General features: G+C 39.6%; 1 protein-coding gene across 1 annotated transcript in view; it reads right to left on the minus strand.

The window, feature by feature from the left end:
* camk2b2 (calcium/calmodulin-dependent protein kinase (CaM kinase) II beta 2) overlaps positions 1-21,857 on the minus strand; it is a 53,810-nt gene that overhangs the window by 30,124 nt on the left and 1,829 nt on the right. The window contains 6 exon segments of the mRNA XM_088010736.1: positions 2,017-2,119; positions 5,272-5,344; positions 9,868-9,933; positions 10,499-10,553; positions 12,239-12,298; positions 15,189-15,283. Of these exon segments, the coding sequence (XP_087866862.1) occupies positions 2,017-2,119; positions 5,272-5,344; positions 9,868-9,933; positions 10,499-10,553; positions 12,239-12,298; positions 15,189-15,283 (452 nt within the window).

A 21,857-nucleotide genomic window follows, 5' to 3' on the forward strand; every position in this document is an offset into this window, starting at 1 on the left:
GTACAGGAGATTAAACGGTAAAGGTTGGTCTCTTATTCTGTCTCCATTTTTTCTGTATTTACTCACATTTCTAAATAAATTTCTTTCATAATATATTAAGTTATTAGCAAGTTGATTAAATTACACAATCACAACTGAACCACATCATTATCCCTTTGACTTGCACGACAGTTTCACCTCGGGACTGTTTAATAAATCATATTTAGCACTCTCCTTCTTTCCAGTGTTTAACTGGGATTGTGCTGCATTCCTCCAGAGCTGGAACCTTTCTGCCGCCGTCTTATCTTTAAAGATTAAACGATCTGGCTGCCTTCGCTCTCAGAGGCAAACTGTTCCTGGTGAGTCTTAATGAGTTTCCTCCACCTACCGGCAGCTTTACAACTCCAGCTTCCTGCCTCCGCTGGATCAATCAGCAGAAACTGTTTCACTTTAACCTCAAATATTGACACGTCTGGATTTCGTCTGGTTTGTCTCGTCGTTGAGCTGATTTGGAGATGGCGGACAAAGACATCTTAATCAGTTTGCTGGCAGCTATATTTGACAGAGGAGAGATTAGAAAAATGGGACTCTCCATCTGTCTACAGAAAAAGCTAGCTTTCAGTGTTTTAACACAGAGAAAACCGGTGATGAATAAAAAAAGCTAAAAAAATAAAATAACAACAATAATAATAATAACAACAATAATAATAATAATAATAATAATAAACATTCCCACAGCAAAGAAAGTGAGTAGAAATGCTTTCCACTGCAGCTAAGAAATGCTTCAGACAATCACAGCAGTGAGTGCTGTTCAAAAATGCATGACATCCAGGCAGAGCTTTTACTTTGGCGCAGCCTCTTTATGCATCTTTGCCTTGGCTCTGGACTGACAGGAGGAAATGTAGAGCACTTGTTTCAGTCTGTACAAGCACTTTTCATCTCTGCAACCCATTTAGGTTTGCTTCCTGAACAGAAAACCACCAACTTTGTTTTAAAATTCTTTCTTATTATTCTTTAGGTAATATAAAGAATATTACCTAAACCAAGCCTGCTGGTCTCCTTGAACCTCTATAGCCAGTCCAAAAAAGAAAAATACTGTGCAAAACAGAAGATGAAAGGCCTCCAACTGGACCATTTGTTAAGAGGAGAGGAAGAAAAAGTGCTCAGAGGAGGAGCTTGGTCCTAGAAGGCGGAGCTATGCTCACCCACACGGCTGAATGGTTGTCATGGAGATTAAAGGATTTCTCAAACATGCATGAAAGAATCAAGGCAATACTGCACATGTTTTTGATGAGGGAATAACATCATGACATGATGTAAAGCTAAAAAATGTTGATTTTACGTAATACTGACCCTTTAAAATATTAATAATAGTAGTAATAAAAAAGTTTTTGCTCTCATTTTAGTTTTGGAGTAAATAGTCACAAATATTGAGCCACTTTTACTCTAGCTAAAAAATAACCGATTAATGATAAAACATTAGAAACTGTGGACCTGTCTTGTCGTTTTCTGTTTTGTATTTATGATTTAAAGATCAATTTTCTACAGATATCTGACAATTTAGTGGATTTCAATGAAATCTTCCATCTTTCCTTTCATTATTTACCAGATAAAATAAAAATGCCACAAGAAGTTTCTCTTTAAATGCATTTTCTCTAAATATTTCATAAAGCTGCAATATTTAACTGCTCATTAGTGACTTTCCGCATGAACGAACTAAGCCATTTTAAATTAACTTCTTATTTAATGGAAACACAGCAACTGTGAAATTGTGTTTTATTGATATTAGTAGAATATAGACAAAGAATTGCACACATTTGTAATGGAAATGCATCTATTTATAAAATATAAACCAGTGTTTTTATGACTTCACCCTTTTGGATGACTTGTATGCGCACACGCGCGCGCGCGTATATGTGTGTGTGCATGCGTGTGTGTGTGTGTGTGTGTGTGTGTGTGGGTGTGTGCATGCGTGTGTGTGTGTGTGTGTGTGTGTGTGTGTGTGTGCGCGTGTGCGTGTGTGTGTGCATAACTTACCAAACCAAGCCTGCTGGTCTCCTTGAACCTCTATAGCCAGTCCAAAGTCAGCCAGCTTCACAGCTGCGTTCTTACACTTGCTGGCCAGCAGCAGGTTCTCAGGCTGCAGGCGTAACAAACACCACAGACAAACAGTCACATCAGTTCTGCACCATGGAGCAGAACGTTGGCTTTGCTAGCAGAGCAAGGCTGGGATCTGAGCAAAGCAGTCCACTTTGACCAATGACCGGGTCAGGAAGGAAAAACTCCCTGAAGAAATCAACAACCTAAAGAAATCAGCGTGGTTTGATGGCGAATGGGCGGTACTTTTCCACATTCTGTCACAATAGCCACAATGTTTAGTGTGAACTTCAGCATTTCAGCATTTACAGCAACCCACTGCCTTCAGAAGCCACCTCTTATTTATTTTTTATTTTTAGAAATGGTAATGTAATAAATAGCGCATTATGTAAAGTGATAAACTATCACAAGGCATTGTGTTGATCCTAATCATCGTACTTCTAATAACAGTCATGGTGTAGAACCCATATATGAATTTAAATTTATGTTTTGGTGAATAAACGCCAGACTTTTGATCATTTAGTCGCCTTTTCAGACTCACAGCCTGAACCCTGGTCTCTGAGGCCCAGGGTTCAGGCGATTCAAAATGCATTCAGGGGTTTTCTTACATTTTGTGTCGATTATTGCATGATGCAGGTTCAGTGATGTTACATTTTAAAACCCTGCTTCATTACATTGTTACATAATGCAGCGGTACGTCGGTGTGTCTTTTGTTTTGTTTCTGTGTATTTTAGTCTTTCTTTGTGACTTTCTCTCTCTTTGGTCTCTGGTTTTATACCAAAACATGAACTATTTATGTCCTTCGTGTCTATAGAACACCTCCATGTTTGTTTTGCAGGTTTGTTCTTTTCATTTCTTCCAGTGTGTAAAACCTGATTCAAAATTGTAAATATTTTCTGTTATATAATTAAAGACAACACATTTACATTGATAAAAGAAACTATCCTAGTCTGACCCTTGCGCCCCCAAACTCCTGCCCCTTATTGTTTTCATGGCATTAAAGGAAGCTGGGTTATTCCAGCATGTGAGGTCTAATAACAGCTGTGGATGCTGCAGACTGACAGATGGCGTTTAAAGCTTTTTTGCTGTTTTCTTTAATTCAGGACGAACAGAAGACAGCTTGTCTGTTTGAGGTAGTGGTGTCTGTGCTGTTCTGATGCGGAGTTAATGATGAGGCAGAGGAAAGACACACTGACTGTTCTGATGAGTTAAACAGTAATCTGCCTAAAGAGGAGCAGCTAGCTGTGTGTTTACCTCCAGCTGGAGCACAGACACCACGCCACCTGCTGCTGGCTGATCTCAACACTTAAGACAAAAACATTCATTCTTTCCTCTTCAGTCAGCTGCCAGCCAGTCTGCAGCTCACTGAGAAGGTTTCTGTTTAAAGGAAGTTGCTCCTTTCTACTCTCACCCTGTGCTTCCTCTGTAGCGTCAAATCTAAATTTTCATGCAAACTTTTGGTTTTATTGGAAAATGTTTTAATTTCTGGAATCTGACTATATATGACAATTCACCACCAAACACCTCAGTGGAAATCAGAAGCACCTGTTTGGGATTGTAAAGTTACACAACTACAGTGAGCTTTTAAATCTCTACATATGGTGCTGGTTTATTAAGTCTTCATTCTCTTTCTTCTGACTTCTTGCTCTTAATCAAATCACCAAATAAATCTTGACCTTATGAACTCACACTGGTGCTTTGCTCTCACTATTTTTGCTGTTCTGTTTATTTGTCACCACTGTTCTGCAAACTTTGGCTGCATCTTTGGTTGCTCAGGTTAACTCAGGATTCAGATGTTGCCAATAATAATTCAGTTTCCACTATTGATCACAATAAATCTATTTTTATAATTCATAACTCTTATTCCTTTCTGCAACGTAAAGAGCTGATCGATAAAGAGAATCTAGTCCTTCTGATAACTGATCATGAGTTGTTACTATGTTACTATGGTAACATGATGGAGCTCATCGAGCAGAGTTTGTAAAACACGAGAACTTTCACAAATCAAAGACACAGCATTCCTTCCCTGTCTTTGACGTTTACATTTCCATGTAAAACACGTTTGGTCCCCCAGCTGGGGTTGTTTTGACAAGCATTAAAAATAAATGTGACATCAACGTTTACAACCCACTGTCAATTTGATTATTAAATGAATTTTTTTTTTATTATCAGGTTGCTCAGTAAACTTTAGGACTAACTTGATAAAAACTTGTTGACAAATTTCCTCCCATGTCCAACAGTGATGTTATAGTTTACTGACACACCCTTAATTACAGCTCTGTGTTGCTATGGTAACATGACATTTCCATTTGCTTGTCGTCTGCTGGGTAAAAAAAAAAACCATGTTATTAAAAATGAACGATGTCTTTCAAAACAGTCTGTTTGGTAGGAAACATGCAATCCAATGAAGAGCATCCACAATAACTCAGATTGTTGGCAACATCTGTATTTTCTGTATTTTCATGCATTCGGGCCCAGAGACGGGAGCAGACATGCTGACTGTTGGACACGTTCACTACACTTACCACGTCTCAACATCCAGCACCAGTCAGACAAGGTGGAGAAGGAAGGACGAAGGAAGAGAGTCTGCAAAGTTTCAGCCCAGCTCAGTTAGCAGGTGACTGCTATCTGAAATATCAGCATCCATCACCAACTGGCACAGATTTCTGGTTTAACAACAGATTTAGTTGTGTTTTATTTTGGATTTTTAAAATGTCTTCCAGTTCCAGCATGGAGTGTTAGTCTGTACAAAATTAAAGTTCATTAGTCTTGCACTATTACGGCATTTTCAATATATTAGTTGAAAACTGCATCAAAATGAGGCAGCTTTGATGCAGTAATTATTGCAATTATTGTTTATCGCAATAATTTCTGGGACAGTTTATCATCCAGCAAACTTTGCTATCGCGACAGGCCTGGTCACCAGTATAAATAACTTTTCTTCAGCTGAATGAAGTTAGAAAAGGCACAGACGCTCTTCCTTTGTTCAACAACTGACTCGCTTGTCCTGAACTGAAAACAGTAGTTCATAGTTCACGTCTCCTTTTTTTTCTGATTTCAAAATTAAACAGCACACACACACACACACACACACACACACACACACACACACACACACACACACACACACACACACACACACACACCCACGCACACACACACACACACACACACACACCCCTGCAGGTGACTCACCTTGAGGTCTCTGTGTACCACCCCCATCTGATGACAGTGGAGCACGGCCTCCAGGATCTGCTGGATGCAATGACTGCATGCAAACAGCAGGGGGAGCAGGTTAGTCCAAACACACTCAGGCCCATCTCATCTTGGTCACATTCATGCAGAGGCTCCAGCCAGCCACCAAGATCCCCCAACAACACACATACACGTATTGCCACTGAGAAGGATCACTCTCAACACACACACATACACACACACAACCTGCCTGTGTGAAAAAACTCAGACAGGCGACACACAGTGAGACTCTGCGTGGGAGACCCTCACTCTAACCTGCGTTTTTCACAGTAATTTATTCACAAACAGCCGCAGCGCCACATTTGACTTCCAAGTTTCAAATCTCTGCTTTTTGAAAATCCCTACCTATACACCCTCTCTCTCTGCTCTCTCTCTCTCTCTCTCTCTCTCTCTCTCTCTCTCTCTCTCTCTCTCTCTCTCTCTCTCTCTCTCACACACACACACACACACACACACACACACACACACACACACACACACTGTCTCACACATACTCACTCTCTTTTGGTCTGGGGCTCAGCAGGTCCTGTTCCCAGGACCGACAAGAACTGATCATTTGGGTTTAAAGTAGTGCAACAAGAATCCCAAAAGCAAAAAAAAAAAAACCCTGTCTGCAGACGCACACAGAGGCAGACAGACAGACAGACAGACAGCAGGCACAGGCAGATTGTTTTAAAATCACAGGCATGTTCCAAAGACACAAGCATGTAAATGCAGGGACACGATACGACACAATGAGACACACACACCTTGAGGTCCCTGTGCACTATGTCATGTTGGTGGGTGTAAGACACACTGTCTAGAATCTGATGGATACAGTGACTGCGGAGACAAAACGACAGGGTGAACAGCAGGTAAAAGAGACGACAAGGAGAAGGACAGGGTGGGAGGAGGACGGGATTGGACAAGGGGGTCTTCAAGAAAGAAAAACTGACACAGTAACACACAGATTACACTCCACAGGGATTTAAGCGTCCAGCTCTCGGCTCTTGCAAAGTTTTCAACAAAATATAGATAGGCTTTTGCGGCTGCACTCTGCATTCTGTTGACTGGACAGAGATTTCATTTGTGTTTACATAAATGCTTTTTGGTTCACATTTTTGAAATATGTGTACAATTAAGGAAATAAGAATACTTTTTTTCTTGTTTTATGCTGACACACAAAATGGTGTTTGACATTCCAACTGGTACAACAACGAGAAACTATTTTCCTAGCCAATAAGTATTCCTTTGGATGATGTAGCAACCTGATCCAGAAAGCTCAGGAACATTCTGAGCTCAGAACATTGTTGATTTACCCAAACTGGGTTTTGTCTGACAATCAAATTTTTTTCACCCTATAGACTAGTAATGATAGCAAAAGAGAAAATTATTATCTATTTCAGGTCATGGTTTGTTACTGTCATGTCCAGCACTGCAGAATTTGTTCCGATTCCCAGAAGTCCTGATGAGATGTGCCGAGCACAGATAAAATACTGATCATTTAGTTGTATGACTATCAACATAAATGCATATGGCCCTAATACCGCCCCATACATCATTGCCATCATACATGCACCAGCTTGCAAATAGCACTAGTTGTTCATGCTCAACTTTTTGTCACAGAACCTCCTGACAAGAATAAATATAAAAGATTTTCTTGGATTTAAGTGAACAGAATATATAATTTTGTCATTTGGGTGGACTGAGACCTCAGCAGAATGCAAATGGAACACAGGAAAGAATTTCAGTGAGAAACTTTGGGCAGGAATACAGGCAAGTTCTTCACGCTCCCACACACAAACATCCACTGACACTTACACAGTTAACATAGAATGAAGGAAACAACATGGGTGACACATGGGAAGATCATGAAATGCAGAAATAATGCCCTTTGAAAGAAAGTAACCAGTAATCATCATCTGTTTGCATCAAGATTCTGCTGACTGACCAGTTTATATTTCTGATGTTCTGTTGGAATAACTTTATCTATAATAGTTCTAGTCAGAAGCTTGTGTCCTCTCGACCTCAAGAGTTGGATGGATGAGCTTGGAAAACACCACAGATTCCAGGATTATTCATTCATGCTAGTGATACAAGTGCATTGCATTTAGGGTATTCCACTGAGTTTGGATATGATTTTTATGATGTCTTGGTGTATTATCTGCAGTACACAGGATTCTGCACTTGTACTGTATGGAATAGCAAAGAGTACTCCAGGCATATTCTCTGCCCCCTGAGCTCAGGTATTGATCTAATATGATAAAATACCAATTAGACACTATAGTGTACTTCATGCAGACAGTGCAGATAGTAGAACAGAGCTTTTCCTTCACAAAATTCCTGAGGAGAACATGGGAATAGGATTGTCAGGTCTTCATGTCTTCCGTGGACCTGAAGAAGGTTCATGATTATAATCCTTGAGGTATCTTGTGAGGGTTGCTGCGGAGCCTGCTTCCTGCCTGGTTTTCAAAGGGCTTCCCTATCCTTTTATAATAAAAGTTATAGTAAAAGCTGTGTCCACATCCTCAGCATGAAGTTGAGTTTGTTCCCACCGCAGGAAGGACTAATTCTGTCAGGGTTGCCTCTTTATCACTGACCCTTTTTTGTGGTATTCATGGACCGGCCTCAAAGCGTACCTATGAATACAAGGGTGTCTTGTTTGGGAATTTTAGGATCTCATCTTTGCCTTTTGAAGATCTTATGATCCTGTTGGCCTTAAAAGCCATGATCCTCAGAGCATACTGGAGGGTTCACACACAAATGTAAAATTGCTGGATGGGAGAAGAGTCAACTTCTTTGAGTTTGAAGATTCATAATTGGAGGGCAGTTTAGAACTAAACACTTTGGTTTGGGGGTCAGTTTCTGCTTCAGGATTTGGAGTTTTGTTCAACAAGACAAGTGAGTAGAGGATGGGGTGTGAGATAGATGGACAGACCATGGCCTCTTCTGAAGAAGTGAGGATACTTCCTGGGTCTGTCTTTGTAAAAAACAAAAGCTCAGACAGAAAGTGAAGCTCCTGATGTACTGATCCGTCTGCACTGTCAGCCTTACTTATTGTCCTGATAAATGGATCATGACCGAAAGATACAATCTCGGAAACAAGCTACTGAAATGAGCTTCTTCTTTAGGATGGCAATGATTCAGTCTTAGTGATGGAATGAGACGCTCCTGCTCCTCTGTACTGAGAGGAGTCAGTCAGTGTCTGATGCCACTGGGGCGCCTTCCTCTAGAGCAGGGGTGTCAAACTCCAGTCCTAGAGGGCCACTGCCCTGCAACTTTTAGATGTGCCCCTGCTGCACCACACCTGAATATAATAATTAGGTCTTTAGCAGGACTCTGGAGAACTGATCTACACATGGAGGAGGTAATGAAGCCATTGCATTCCAGTGTTTTGTACCCGTGGCACATCTAAAAACTGCAGGACAGCAGGTCTTGAGGACTGGAGTTTGACGCCTGTGCTCTAGAGGTATTCTTGACAGATGCATCCCATTGGGTGAAGACACTGGGGCAGACCTAGAACTTTGTAGTCTGCAAGTTCTACTTGCAATACTTTATTGTCTTGACCCAGCTGACTGACTTGAACTTGCAAGACTCTTGAAAGTTCAACTTCTAGTGATTTACGTAGAGCTAAATCACTCAAATTGATTTAGGTCTACCTCCTGAATGGCTACAGTATGAGCATATTCCATATTACGTGTAAAGGGTGTTCCTTCTTCTATTCCTTCCAAAATAAAGTGAGGCTGAGGTCAGTGTTTCCTTATCCTTGTGACCTGAAGGCAACTAATGGACGGCTGAAGGGAACATTTTGTGTCGCTGCTGTAACTCTGGATCCTGACTGTACACGGATACTCCTGCTGTTAGAATATTTGATTCAGGGTAAAGTATGATCTGTAAATTTAAAACCAGCAAAGTCACTCTAAGAATGACATTACCTTTCAATAAATGTGCTTTTCCATTAGAATGAACAAAAACGAGCCAGAAAATGTGGCAACAGGTGCGAGGAGTGACAAGAAGGCGAAATATGACATATATTTATGGGGTTTTGAGAATAAAGCAGCTAAAATCTCTCATTATCCCTGCTTCTCTGTTCCTTTCAATGCTCCTGTCCCCTTCTATTCTTCTTTCTCGCCTCCACAAACCGCCTCCTCGCTCAAATTGATTTAGGTCTACCTCCTGAGGGGCTACAGTGTGGGCGTGTGTGCACTTTTTGTTTTTTTGTTTCGTATGTGTGTGTGTTGTTCTCTCTGTAAATTCTGAATCTGGGTGGGGGAAAGCTCCCTTCGACCTCCATTTGCAGTTGGGCTCACGTAAAAAAAAAAAAAAAAAAAAACTGTGCAGAGGTGGGATCCATCAGAGATCACAATGCGCAAAAACAGGAGAGGGAGACGTCTACGCGCAATGTGTCAAACATTTTCTGCCTAAACGAGAGGAGAGCAAACTCTCCGGGCTGCTGGAGGACTGCAGAGGCTGGAGGAGCGACACATGGAGGGGAAGGATGCAGAGGAGAGGGAGCGGAGGTGTGTGGGTGGGGGGAGGAAGGGGGCGGGGTGTTACCTGGCGTCTGCTTCGCTGTAGTACTCCCTAGCCACGATGTCCTCAAACAGCTCCCCTCCTGTCACCCTGAGAGACGGAAGGGATGGAGTTTGAAATTACACACTTCTGCTTTATTCACACACACACACACACACACACGCATTCACGCACACACACACACGCACACACACACACACAGGAATAGGAGGGGGATGTCCTCATTAGGGGGAAACCCCGGCTGCAGGATTCTCTCTGACAGTGTTGCCATGGAGACTAGCTCCAGTGCGGGGGAGTTGTGGCTGCACGCATGTGTGTGTGTGCGCGCGCGTGTGTGTGTGTGTGTGTGTGTGTGTGTGTGTGTGTGTGTGTGTGTGTGTGTGTGTGTGCGCGTGTGTGTGTGTGTGTGTGTGTGTGTGTGTGTGTGTGTGTGTGTGTGTGTGTGTGTGCGGGAGCCGCAAGCAGTGAGGGGAGGGTGGGTGTGTGTGTGGTTATGTAATGTGAGAGGGGAGGTAGAGCGAGGGAAGCGGGGGGGGGTGGGGGGGGGAGAGAGAAGGAGAAGGAATGCAGAGATGGGGATGTAAAGTAACGCATGGAGGTGATGGAGGGCTGAAATCAGTGCAGAGCAACGCAGGGAGCAGGTTTAGAGACTTACAGGTCAAAGATAAGGTAGTGGAAACCTTCCTCTGAGATGCTGTCATGGAGACGAACTGCAAAAGAGGCATAAAGATCATCCATAAACTGAAGCACACATCATGTCTGTCTTCTTTAGAAATTAGAGACACACCGATACAATATGAATATCTGTATCGGACCCGATACAACAAAAAAAAATCTGAGATCAGGTATCGGTGACAATGTTCCTGATCCACAAGGGCAGATCTGCCCAGTCTAATTCTATGCTTTGTACTCTGAGTGTTATGGTTTATTTATTTTACATTATATTTAAAATTCCTAATTGAAATTTCTGAACCATTTGAAAGGAGGTTTGTTACGGTTTCATTTTACACGTTTGACCAAGATAGCCCACCTATTGATTTTGTTAGATTCAGTTTCTTTATTATTTATTTTCCATTGGCTGTTCTACTCCTAATTGTTCTGATTGAACAAATTAACGTTGTTTTACATGTTTGACCAAACCTGTGAAGCTATTGGTGTATTTAGGTGTGCTGTATTGATGCAGAGTTATCAAATACATTTGTAATTCAGAACATTTATGTCTGTGTTTAAAAAAATAAGCATTTTTCTGTATCGGTATCAGCTGATACTGAACCTCAGATATCGGTATTGAAAGTAAAAAATGTGGATCGATCCATGTCTGTTAGAAATCCTCTGTATTTACATCAAGCTGCTCTGTCAGTCGAAAAGCTGATGAATGTTTCTGAGATTAGGCTGAGACATTTCCTGTTTCCATCAAACGCCGATCTGCGAGTTGTCGCAGGTTGACACATACAAAACCCAAATGTGTTGACTCTGTCACAACTACGCAATGGCGCTCGTTGCAGTCTGAAAACCCGACTCAAATGGAGATGGACAAACGATGTGCCTGCAGGATTTCTGAGCTGGATCCTCCCGAAAGTCTCACGTCAGCTTTCACTTGGCTTTGTGTTTCTTTAATAAACATGGACAGGGTGGAATCTGTTAGATCATTTTATATAGACTAAAGATAGATTCAAAAAGAAGTACAACCCTAATTCTTTTTTTTTAATTAAATCCTGATACTCCAGATCAGGGATCTGCGGTCTTAAAATAAAACAGTCAAATAAAATTCACAAATGTCACACAACTTTTTGGAAAATGACCACTTATCATTTTCTGCCATCATTTTTAAACAACCAACAATTTATTTCTATTTTTAGGATTTAAAACAAATATAAACATAGCATTTAGCAAAACGAGGATGGACTTTTTTTGTCTTTGGGATGGAAATGGTTTAAAAAAACATTAAAAAGCACATACATTTCAACCTAATGACAATAAAAACATACCTAAAAACATATTACTGGTTCAACGCAGACATTGCAGAAATAAACTTGAAAACTGTTAAAACCTTGCATTTGTTTTTAGCTGTTTTTTTGTTTTGTTTTTTTTTTTTTTCATTTTTAGTCAAAACTATTGATCTCCATTGTGGAAGAGTCACTTGTTACTTCTTTTTGGGCAGCGACAGTACAGGTAAAGGTACACTAAAGCACAGCTTAGGACCGGATCTTTGTCTTCTTCAAATGATTTTTTCCGTAAAGTTGCTCCTGTTCAATTAGGAGGCAACCTTGAGATAAGAAGCAGATATAGTTTGTCTTTTTATTTTACCTCAACACATTTAATGTTGGCATTAAATGTGATGTCTTATTGGTAAAAGAGCATAGCTTCTAAATGATCAGGATTTGGAAAGGCTCACCGATGTTGGGGTGTTTGAGCAATCTGCAGATCCTGGCCTCTCTCTCCAGCTTCTGGTGGTCTGAAGGAAGAGAGCAGAACAGAAACGGTGGATGAGAAGCAAACAGCAGCCCAAGGTTTACTGCGCTGAACCGATCCGGTTAAATGAAATGATGGCTTCAGGTAGTAAGCTTGGTATTAGTGCTGTTTATATTGTTGTAATTTTATGACTTTGTACAGTGATTGCAGACTGCACAAGGACTTTTAACGTATGTTTATGATAATAGTTGGCTTTATTAAGTTACGTGCTCGGCTTAAGCTAGATATGATACAAAGCATATTTTATTAATGTTTTTTTGCACATTGCCCCTGTTTTAAATCGACTAATAAACTAAACTAAGAAAGAAAACACAAGATGACTCAAACAGCTACAGACAATTGGACAGGGAATTGAATCAAGTTTTTATACATTATCCAAATTTTATGATTACATTCATGTTTATTAGTTCCTGAATGCAGCTGACTTCAGATGGAATTACAACTACACTGCAAAAACACAAAAACTTAGTTGGTCTATTTTCTAGTGCAAATATCTTAGAACACTTAAAATAAGACAAAACTAACTTACAAGTAACTTTTCAGCAGTATAAAGCAGCTTTCTAAGTCAATAATTCCTTAATATTGATGAAAATGTACAAGTTCCACTGTCAGATTCTGCCACTTATAACACAGGAAAAATGTCTTGATATAAGTAAAATAATCTACCAAAGGAACTAGTCATTTTTAAGTAATACTAAGAAATTATTTACTTAAAACAAGCTTCTACTTCTTGATAAAAAGTTACATATAAGTTATCTTATTTTAAGCATCCTAAGATATCTGCACTACAAAGTAGACCAACAATACTTGGTAAAATTTTGTGTTTTTGCAGCCAAAAGAAGAAGAAAAAGAAGAAAACCTTTCAAAACAACACAGAAAAACAGGGAGATTTGAGGAACACTAGAAAGTAAAAAGTGTCAGAAATGAAATGAGGAAATAAAACAAGAACCAACATAACAGACAGAGCAGAACGAGGTCAGAAAGGACAAAAAGGGAACCAAGAAAACAGCAGAAGTAAAAACAGCCTAACACACAAAACAAAGAACAGGAAAGAAAGCGAAGGAAGATGAGGAAGCAGAAGAGGAAGAAGAATAAAACAAGAAAACAAGCAGAAAGAAGAGAAATAGAAAGATGGAAAAACAAATATAGGCAAAAGGTCAAAACGAGGCAGAGGTGAGGAGGAGAGAATCTTGAGGAGATGTGAGGTCGAGTTACCCCCCAAAAATCTGTTTTTTACCCAAATGACAGCTGGTCCTGCCCTGCAGCTCACACACACACACACACACACACGCACACGCACACGCACACACACACAGAAGAGCGTGCACATACACAGCTGTTTCAGCCACAAAATGAGAAGCAGTAAAGGACTTCATCCTCCCAGAGCAGAGGCCAGGACGGAGAGCAGCTGTCATGTCTTTAATAAAGGTGCCATGACTCAGCTCAGTCTCTGCTCTGAGTGTTAATAACACCACTGCTGCTATTTTCAGAAGTTCTCCGAGGCGCTCGTTCATTATTTGATGAGCATTATATGAGTGGGAGAAGAAAAAGCAGATGCTGCTTCATCACAGTTGGACTGACAGGGATGGAATTACATCTTAAAAATGAGGAAAGAGGAGAGAAATGTGAATAAAATCGGATACTGTTTGCCTTACATGCCATGCAGTCCTGTGAAAAATGTTTAGCGCTAACAGGTTTCTGCTGTTTTTTTGGGGGGAGGGGAGGCGGTTTGCTTTTGTTTGTCTCATTTAAATGTTCTGGATCGTCACATAATACAAAATATAGTTTTTGAAAGATTTAATTTCTTGGGGTGGGGAAAAGCGACCCGAACAAACCCTTATGTGAGAAAGTAATGGTCTTCTAAGCTAATCACTGGTTGAGCTAACCTTGGCTAACGTCCAGCGTTACCTTCAACTGGAAATATGGACATTTTGGCCAACTGTCCTTTTCGTTTTCGTGCATGAACAATATGTTTAAGATCAGGCTGCATCATCTGAATCATATTTAAGTCCAGGCTTTGAATAGGCCACTCCAAATCCTTCCTTTTCTGTTATCTCGGTACTTCAGCGGTAGACTTAGCTGGTGTACACTTGAGCAAAATAAAGATAAAAAATATCTATTGACAGCACTGTAACTACTGTCGGCTTGCAGTTTGTTGTAAAAAAAAAATATGGCCGTGGAGTTTACATAAAAACTATGTAAAATAACAACAGAAAAATATTGTAAAATGGAAAGCGTATGTTTTGTTTAATTCACAGTAAACCTTTGTAAAATGTCAAACAAAATGTGTGTGTTGTTTTTACAGAAACAATATGTGAGTATAATCAATTGTATCTGTTAAAACGACAAATGGTGGTTAAAAAAAGTCATAACAAAACAATTCTGTTAATATAACATTCAAATATTGGAAAAACTAAGAAAACAATATTTTTTTATTGTGTATTTTTCACTTCATAAACGTTTTCAACGTTTATGTAGAAAACTCGTATGCAAAATTAATATTTAATTTTTGTAAACTGAACTGATTGTTCATGTAATTCAGCTGCCATTTCAATCACTGTAAATTCATTCACGTTTTTTTAAATAGAGTTATTTACTTAATATCTGTGATTTTCATAGGAAAACTCTGGTAACCATGGCCGTGAAAACGACTGTTGTTTCTTTTCTTCTTCTTTTTTTAACAGCGTATGTACCTTAAAGCTTTTCATTTTAAAATGAAAAATGAATCTGTTGTGTTTTCTGTGGAACAGACGTGGAGGCTTTAACAAACAGGTGCTAGAATATGCTAATGTGGAGCTTTGAGGATCCAGGACACCGACTGACGAGACGCTGCTGCGTCTGCGCAGTCACCGCGTGACTTTTCTTTTCCTCACCTCTGGCAGAGAGCTTTTTGGTGTTGATGATCTTGGCCGCGTATTCTTGGCCTGTGCAGAGTTTGACACAGCGTCGTACCACCGAGAAGGCCCCCCTGGGAGACAAGAGACAGCACAAAGGAAGGAAGAGACGGGTCAGCCGCCGCTAGAGCTTTGTCAGCATAGAAACGGCCGTCTCAGCGGTCAGATGCTGACCTGCTGGGCCCAGGGGCGACGTCAACAGGAAGCCCGTGAAGGATGTCAACACGCCCTGATCCAGGAGTCCAGTCCTAATCTGTCCCTCGGTTTGCTGGGCCCATCCAGATTTTAACTAAAGTCGCTAGCTGTCACTTTTCTGACACTCACAAGTTCCCTCTTGTTCTCACTCTCTCCCTCTGCCCAGACACATCTCGCTCCAAAAGCAGAGAAGAGCGATTTTCACAACCCTGCCACTTGTGATTGATTTGTTGTAACTCTTTTCTTTTTGGGGAAAGTAGTTTAAAAGTCTGCTTGAACTGTATTGTGTGCTGCTTCTTCCAAAGTATCAAAGTGAAAAGGTGTGCGTCCCTAGCTAGAATTGAATGTTCGGAGGACGTCTGTGAACGTTGTCTTGAGCGTCCGCGGATTACGTTTGGACGACGTCCAAATAAAACTCCAAAAGACGTCCGGAGGACTTTCTATTGAACGTCCACCGGACGTTCGGGAGGACGTTTCCCAACTAAAAACTGACCACTATTAGACTTTCAGCGGACGTTCAGTTAAATGTCCGCCGAAAGTCCGCTGACAACTTTGTAACTGCAATTCAACCTGGAAAGACTCATATACACACACACACACACACACACACACACACACACACACCCACACACACACACACACACACACACACACACATACAAACAGAGAGTGTTATTAGAAAGTTTAATTGACAAATGAAAGTCTTTGGCGCTCAGACCCAGGAGGAAGACAATGCGCTGATAACCGCTGTCAGAGAGAATGAGCCGCTGTGTATGAAAATTACAAACATCTCCCCTTCTTGGGCCCGGAAACTGGTGGTGGAGAGGATGGTGAAGACTGAATGGGCATAGAAAAAACCACACCTGAAGGTGGAGGAAGGTTGAAGCTCAGTCAATGAGCAGAAGCAGATGAACAGCTGGGCCTTATCAAAGGATAATGATTGGAGGAGGAGACCATCACTGATAGGTTGGAATCAAGGCACATGATGACATCTTTGGTTGGGCAGGTTAGATGAATAGAGTCTTCCATTTGAATTTACGCCTAGGCTTCATAACTCCAAATGGTTAGACAAGCACTAAGTAATGACATTTGTTTTAGACTGATCAGAGAAAGATCCATCATATAACCCAACCAAATTCACCAGAGTCAAGATTCCTCAAGATTCAGACATCAAAAATTGATTTATTTGTCTCCTTTAGATCACGCAAACCTCCTAATCCCTTCCAAATGTCCATGTTGGACTTTAGGTCAACTCAACTTTCCAGGGGGTGTCCTGATGTCAAGATGTGTCTGAATGTCTGACAATATGTGTCCAAGTATTATGCAAAATATCAAATTCACAAATGATATTCAAAGATTTGAATATCATTACCATCCTACAATAACAGCCTGTCATTTTTTTAGGAATATGATGATGTTATTCACAGCCTTAAATATAAACTAAAGTGTGACCCACGTACAGTATGGAGGCCTCTGGCTGTCATGGGTTCGAGTTCAGGACAGATGACCTTTACCGCACATCTTCTCCCTCTATTCCTGCTAAAAAATTTAAAAAAAGGCCACTAGTGCCAACAAAATCTAAAAACAACAGACTGCAGTAAAACCTTGAATGTAAAACTGGCTTATTTCTATAAAAGTGTTTAATTTTTTTGAAAAAACATTTATGTCAAAAACAGTTCAGATTGTTGACCTTTCTCTCATCCCTTCCATTTGGTGCATCTGCTGCCACAACAGAAGCGGATCACAACAATAACCCATAAACTACGAGTTACAGAACACTTTAGTTGGTTTCTGTTCGTTTATGTCACTATTTCATGACTATACTCACACTGAAAAACAACCTGATACACCATGGCTTCCATCCATTCATCCGTTCATAGACAATGGATGAATGGATGATCACTACTTGATTACATGAACTAGAAGCAGTAAGAACTTCAACCACTAAAAGTTCACAAGTCTGGCCTTTAATATGAATTTTATTTTTTAAACTGTGTTTCTCAACGAGAAACGGAGACTACTAAAAGTGGAACAAACTGAAACAGTTCAAATCCACATTATTAAATCTGTTTTTTCTTAAGCTGTCACATAGCAGTCACATTTTTTTGCTTAGCAAGCCGAGAAAAGTGCTGAAAAGGAGGAAATTGCTCCAAGCTTTTGATCTCCTCAACAGAATCCTGACCTCATTCATTTTACACTTTCCTGCTTCAGATAATATGAGGAATCCTGTTCATCTTTAAATCCACCCGTTTCGCTTCACTTCAAAAGTCGGCTGCTGCTGCTAGCTGAACTACATCTCCTGAATAATATCCAGCTTTGATGAATTAAATCCTCTCTGGGTTAATCAAAGTATAACGTGATTATGGAGAAGGAAAAAATGTTGCATTCAGAGGTTTAACTCGCACTGCAGAATTTAATTCCTGCTCACTTTAGCCAGTTGGCTAACTAGCTCCTTTGTTAGCATGTAGCTACAGTATGATACCTGATCCTTCTGAAGCTCCAGAAGAACATCAACACATAACACATGCTACACGGCTCATGTAAGTAGATGATATGTGATGTCCTGATGTAGTTCTCCAGTAATACTAGAAACAAATGTTTTAATATTTAATGACAGTCTGCTGGAAAATCAGGAAATGCAAAACCTCGTGTAACCCAAAAGATTTTTTCTTCCATTTTACAACTTGTTCCACCTTTACTGTGACTTTTCATCTTTTCAACTGAAAAACAGTTAAATGTTTAACAGACAGACCAATCTGTTTAAAATAACATAAAACCACATATAAATTAAGAAATCTTTAACAACATGACTCCACAGAGTGCAAACACTTCCACTAATACTGAAGCACCAATTTATGCATTAATAAGGGTGTAAAGATCTGATGTTACTCAGAATTCCACATTGGACTTGGTGATATTTGTAAAAAATTTGCAAAGGAAATATTTAATCCACAGGCAACACCCCCATAGATTTTCCCTCAGATTTAGTTTGAAGCCTTCCCCAAAACTTGAATTTTCTACTGGTAAAGTTGATCTTTTAAAGATTCTAAGTATGCTTGGGCTCGCAGTGAGATTAAAAATAAAATCTCTCCTCATTTTGAGGCTTTATAGCAGACATTTGCAGGGTTTTCGGCCCAGTCTGGCTGGTTTTTAGAGATGTTTATGTTTACATCCACCTGAACAGAAAGTCTGGCTCCATCTGAAGGAACCTCTTCAGAGCCTGGTGGGGTCAGACTGCTCTGTCTGCGATGCCCAAACCGAACACAGTGGTTTAGACTTTGATTTCCGCATAGTGAGTATGCAGTACTCACCGTGCGTTACATTTATAGCCACCTACAATCATTTGAATCAACATAGTCAGCTACTTTAGGAAGTTGGGAGATTTTAGCCACACTGTAAAAAATATACATTATATTACAATAAAGTTTATAGTAAATTACTGCCAGCAGGTTACTGTAATCTGTAATTTAATTACAGTTTGTACTGTGATGTCATTACATGTATAATGAAACTCTAACAATTTTATGGTGATTTGATTCAATTTTTTCTGTAATCGAATTGCAATAAAATTTATTTTATTTTAGTTTAAGAAGACTTCCTCAAATTTCACGTCGACAGTAAAAGAAATGCCTTTGGCTTTTGCTAGCTGTTGAAAGTTAAAACCTCAATATGCAACAATTGACTTACCAATAAATGTCAGTCATTTTTTTCTAAGTTCAGGAAATAAGAAAACTATACATATTAAACACGTTTATTATTTTGTCAATTGTCTATTGTCAAGTCTGGGTGGTTTTTGTTGGGTTATTTATTTATTGATTGATTTACCTATTTATTATCTGTAAGATAATTCAAAAGGCTTTGCACTCTGCAATATTTTTGGAACATCTGAATTGTGTTTTGAATTCATTCTCTGTGTTTGATAACTGATGAAAAACTGAACGCAGGAACTGAATCAAAAAAAGATTCAGGCTGTGAACTTTTTCTGTATTAACTTTAAATAGAATCGAATGCAAATCAAAGTTCAGATTCGATAAGTTGATTGAACAAATGTTAACGTTACATCATCGCAGCCGCCTGTGACACATCTACTGTATATTAATAATCCCACTTTGAAGTAAGGTACAGATATTTTACATCTGCTAAAAGTAGTATCTAAGCAACAGCAGCAAGCCTCACGGTCACAATGTGTCTGATGTATGATGACCAAAATAACTTCAGTGACATCCGGAGCTCCGTTCTGGGGGGATAAGCATCGCTCTGAAGCTCTCAGGATCGCCTTTGTTCTCCATATCCTGCAGAGACCGACGGAAATAACCACCTCTGTCATCCTGAGCTAATTTTATCCCACCTCAGCATTGTTACGCAATGAGACACTCACACTTCCCCCCAGAAGCCCATCTCTCTCTCTCTCTCCAGCACCGCATACATTATGAGGAGACTGGGTGAGTAAGCACGACACACGCTGGCTTCCCACCGCGGCGTGGAAAACAGGCAGCAGAGCCTCTGCGTGGCGGGTTTTCCACAGGCCAGGTGGGAGGCAGCAGGAGGGCCCAGCTCTGGGGCCAAAACCCTGGATTAGTTCATCTCCGAGCTGGTACCTGATCTCTACACAGCCACAAAACCCTCCCTAAAGGCATAGCGGATGGTTAATGTTGTATTTCAAAATGTTAAAAAAATAACCTCAGCTATGTTTGGGAAGCTTTCCAGGAACAAACATGACTGATGTGTGGTGGTAGAAGAAGTGATCCAGTCTGACCTGTTTCGGTGCTTCAGCTATAAATCTGCTCTCAGGCTCCACTCAGATGAAAAAAAAAAAAAAAAAAAAGGAAAGGAGTGAATTTCCGCCAAAAAATCTCAGGAATTTTTTATATAGATTAAAAGAAATAACTCTGAAATTTCTGAGTTTGAAAAGTCAAATGTTTGCCAGAAAAATCTCAGAAATTTTCTAGAATTTTTTTTTATTTTTTTATTTTCTGAGTTTCAAACGTCATAAATTTCCGAGTTTCTTTTTTTTTTTTTTTTTGGCAGAATTTTTAAAAGTGTGTGTGTGATTATTAAGTGACACATCTCATCATCAAATGTGAAGCCATATGATGACAGAACTAAATTATGCATCTGAAGCATTTGACATGCTGCCTCTGTGTTTGTGCATTTTGCAGGTGGTGCAGAAACAACTAGATAAAATACTTCAAACATTCTAGAGAAATTTATGTTTTCCTAAAATGGTTTTCAAAATTCTTGTTTTTTTTTGTTTGTTTTTTTGCATCAACTTGTTGTAATGGGTTGTTATCACCACAAGGTGGCAGTAAAAGCTTATAACTTTAATTCAAACTACAACGTAAAATAACGGCCTTTTAACGCCGATAAACAGTAAAATTGTGACAGTAAAAATTCATAAGCTATAAAACAAAAACTATTACTTTGATATGAAGTTGTGAATAAATTAATCTGTGAAAACAGCGATTTGCACGTTTTACATTCATGCTTTCATTTAATTGGTTGTTTTCATTTTCATTTTAGGGAAAAATATATTTTCCTTGAGTTAAAAAAAATTACAGTAAAACACTGACTATAGCATTATTTTTTGCCATCTAACCATAGGAGAAAAACATTTCTCTCCAGTGCGACATGTGGTGGTGGCAGCATGATTCTGTGGGGATGTTTTCCTTCAGCAGGTCCAGGAAATCCAGTCAGCTGACGGGAAAACAGACAAACAATACACAACAAGCCCCATAAAGCTCCTGTTTAGATCCAAGCATGGCCCAGTCAAAGTCCAGAGCTAAGTCTAATTTACAGACACCCTCTAGTCTGACAGAGCCTGAGCTTTTTCAGAAAGTAGAATGAATAAACATGTCAGTTTCTTAAGGTACAACTCTCATAGAGTCACACTGCCAAAATATTGCTGAGTATTGACTCAGAGGGTTGGAACACAAATGCACACTACACTTTTCAGATTTTCATTTTTTATTTTTGGTAAATAATAATAATAATAATAATAATAATAATAATAATAAGTAAATAAATAAAAAAGTGAAAAAGTAATTTATTTCCTCCCATCTCACAATTACGCTCAGTGTAGGCATGGGAATTTGTCATATCGTATCGTTCATCATTTATCATGATAAATTTCACATTCGCTGTTGTCATTATAAATTACAATTAATGATGTTTAAAATCCAGCAGAAACTGTCATTGTTGAAATTACCCATTTTACTATTTTGTCCAGTTTGTCATATAATAGCTGTGCCATGCAGTCACCTAAAAGTAACTATAAATAGTTACTTTTATCATTATCGCAATAGAACCGCAAAAACACATTGCGATAAAACTTCCGAGTCTGCCATTTGAAATCCAGATATATAATACATTTGGAGTTTGGGACTGGAATATGACAAAAAGAGGAAAAGTTTGGAGTCAAATAAAAAAGTCAAGTCCCAGAGAGAGATTCACCGT

Source organism: Poecilia mexicana, unplaced genomic scaffold, assembly GCF_051168715.1.
Source record: "Poecilia mexicana isolate PSO_F unplaced genomic scaffold, ASM5116871v1 scaffold_12, whole genome shotgun sequence".
NCBI lineage: Eukaryota > Metazoa > Chordata > Actinopteri > Cyprinodontiformes > Poeciliidae > Poecilia > Poecilia mexicana.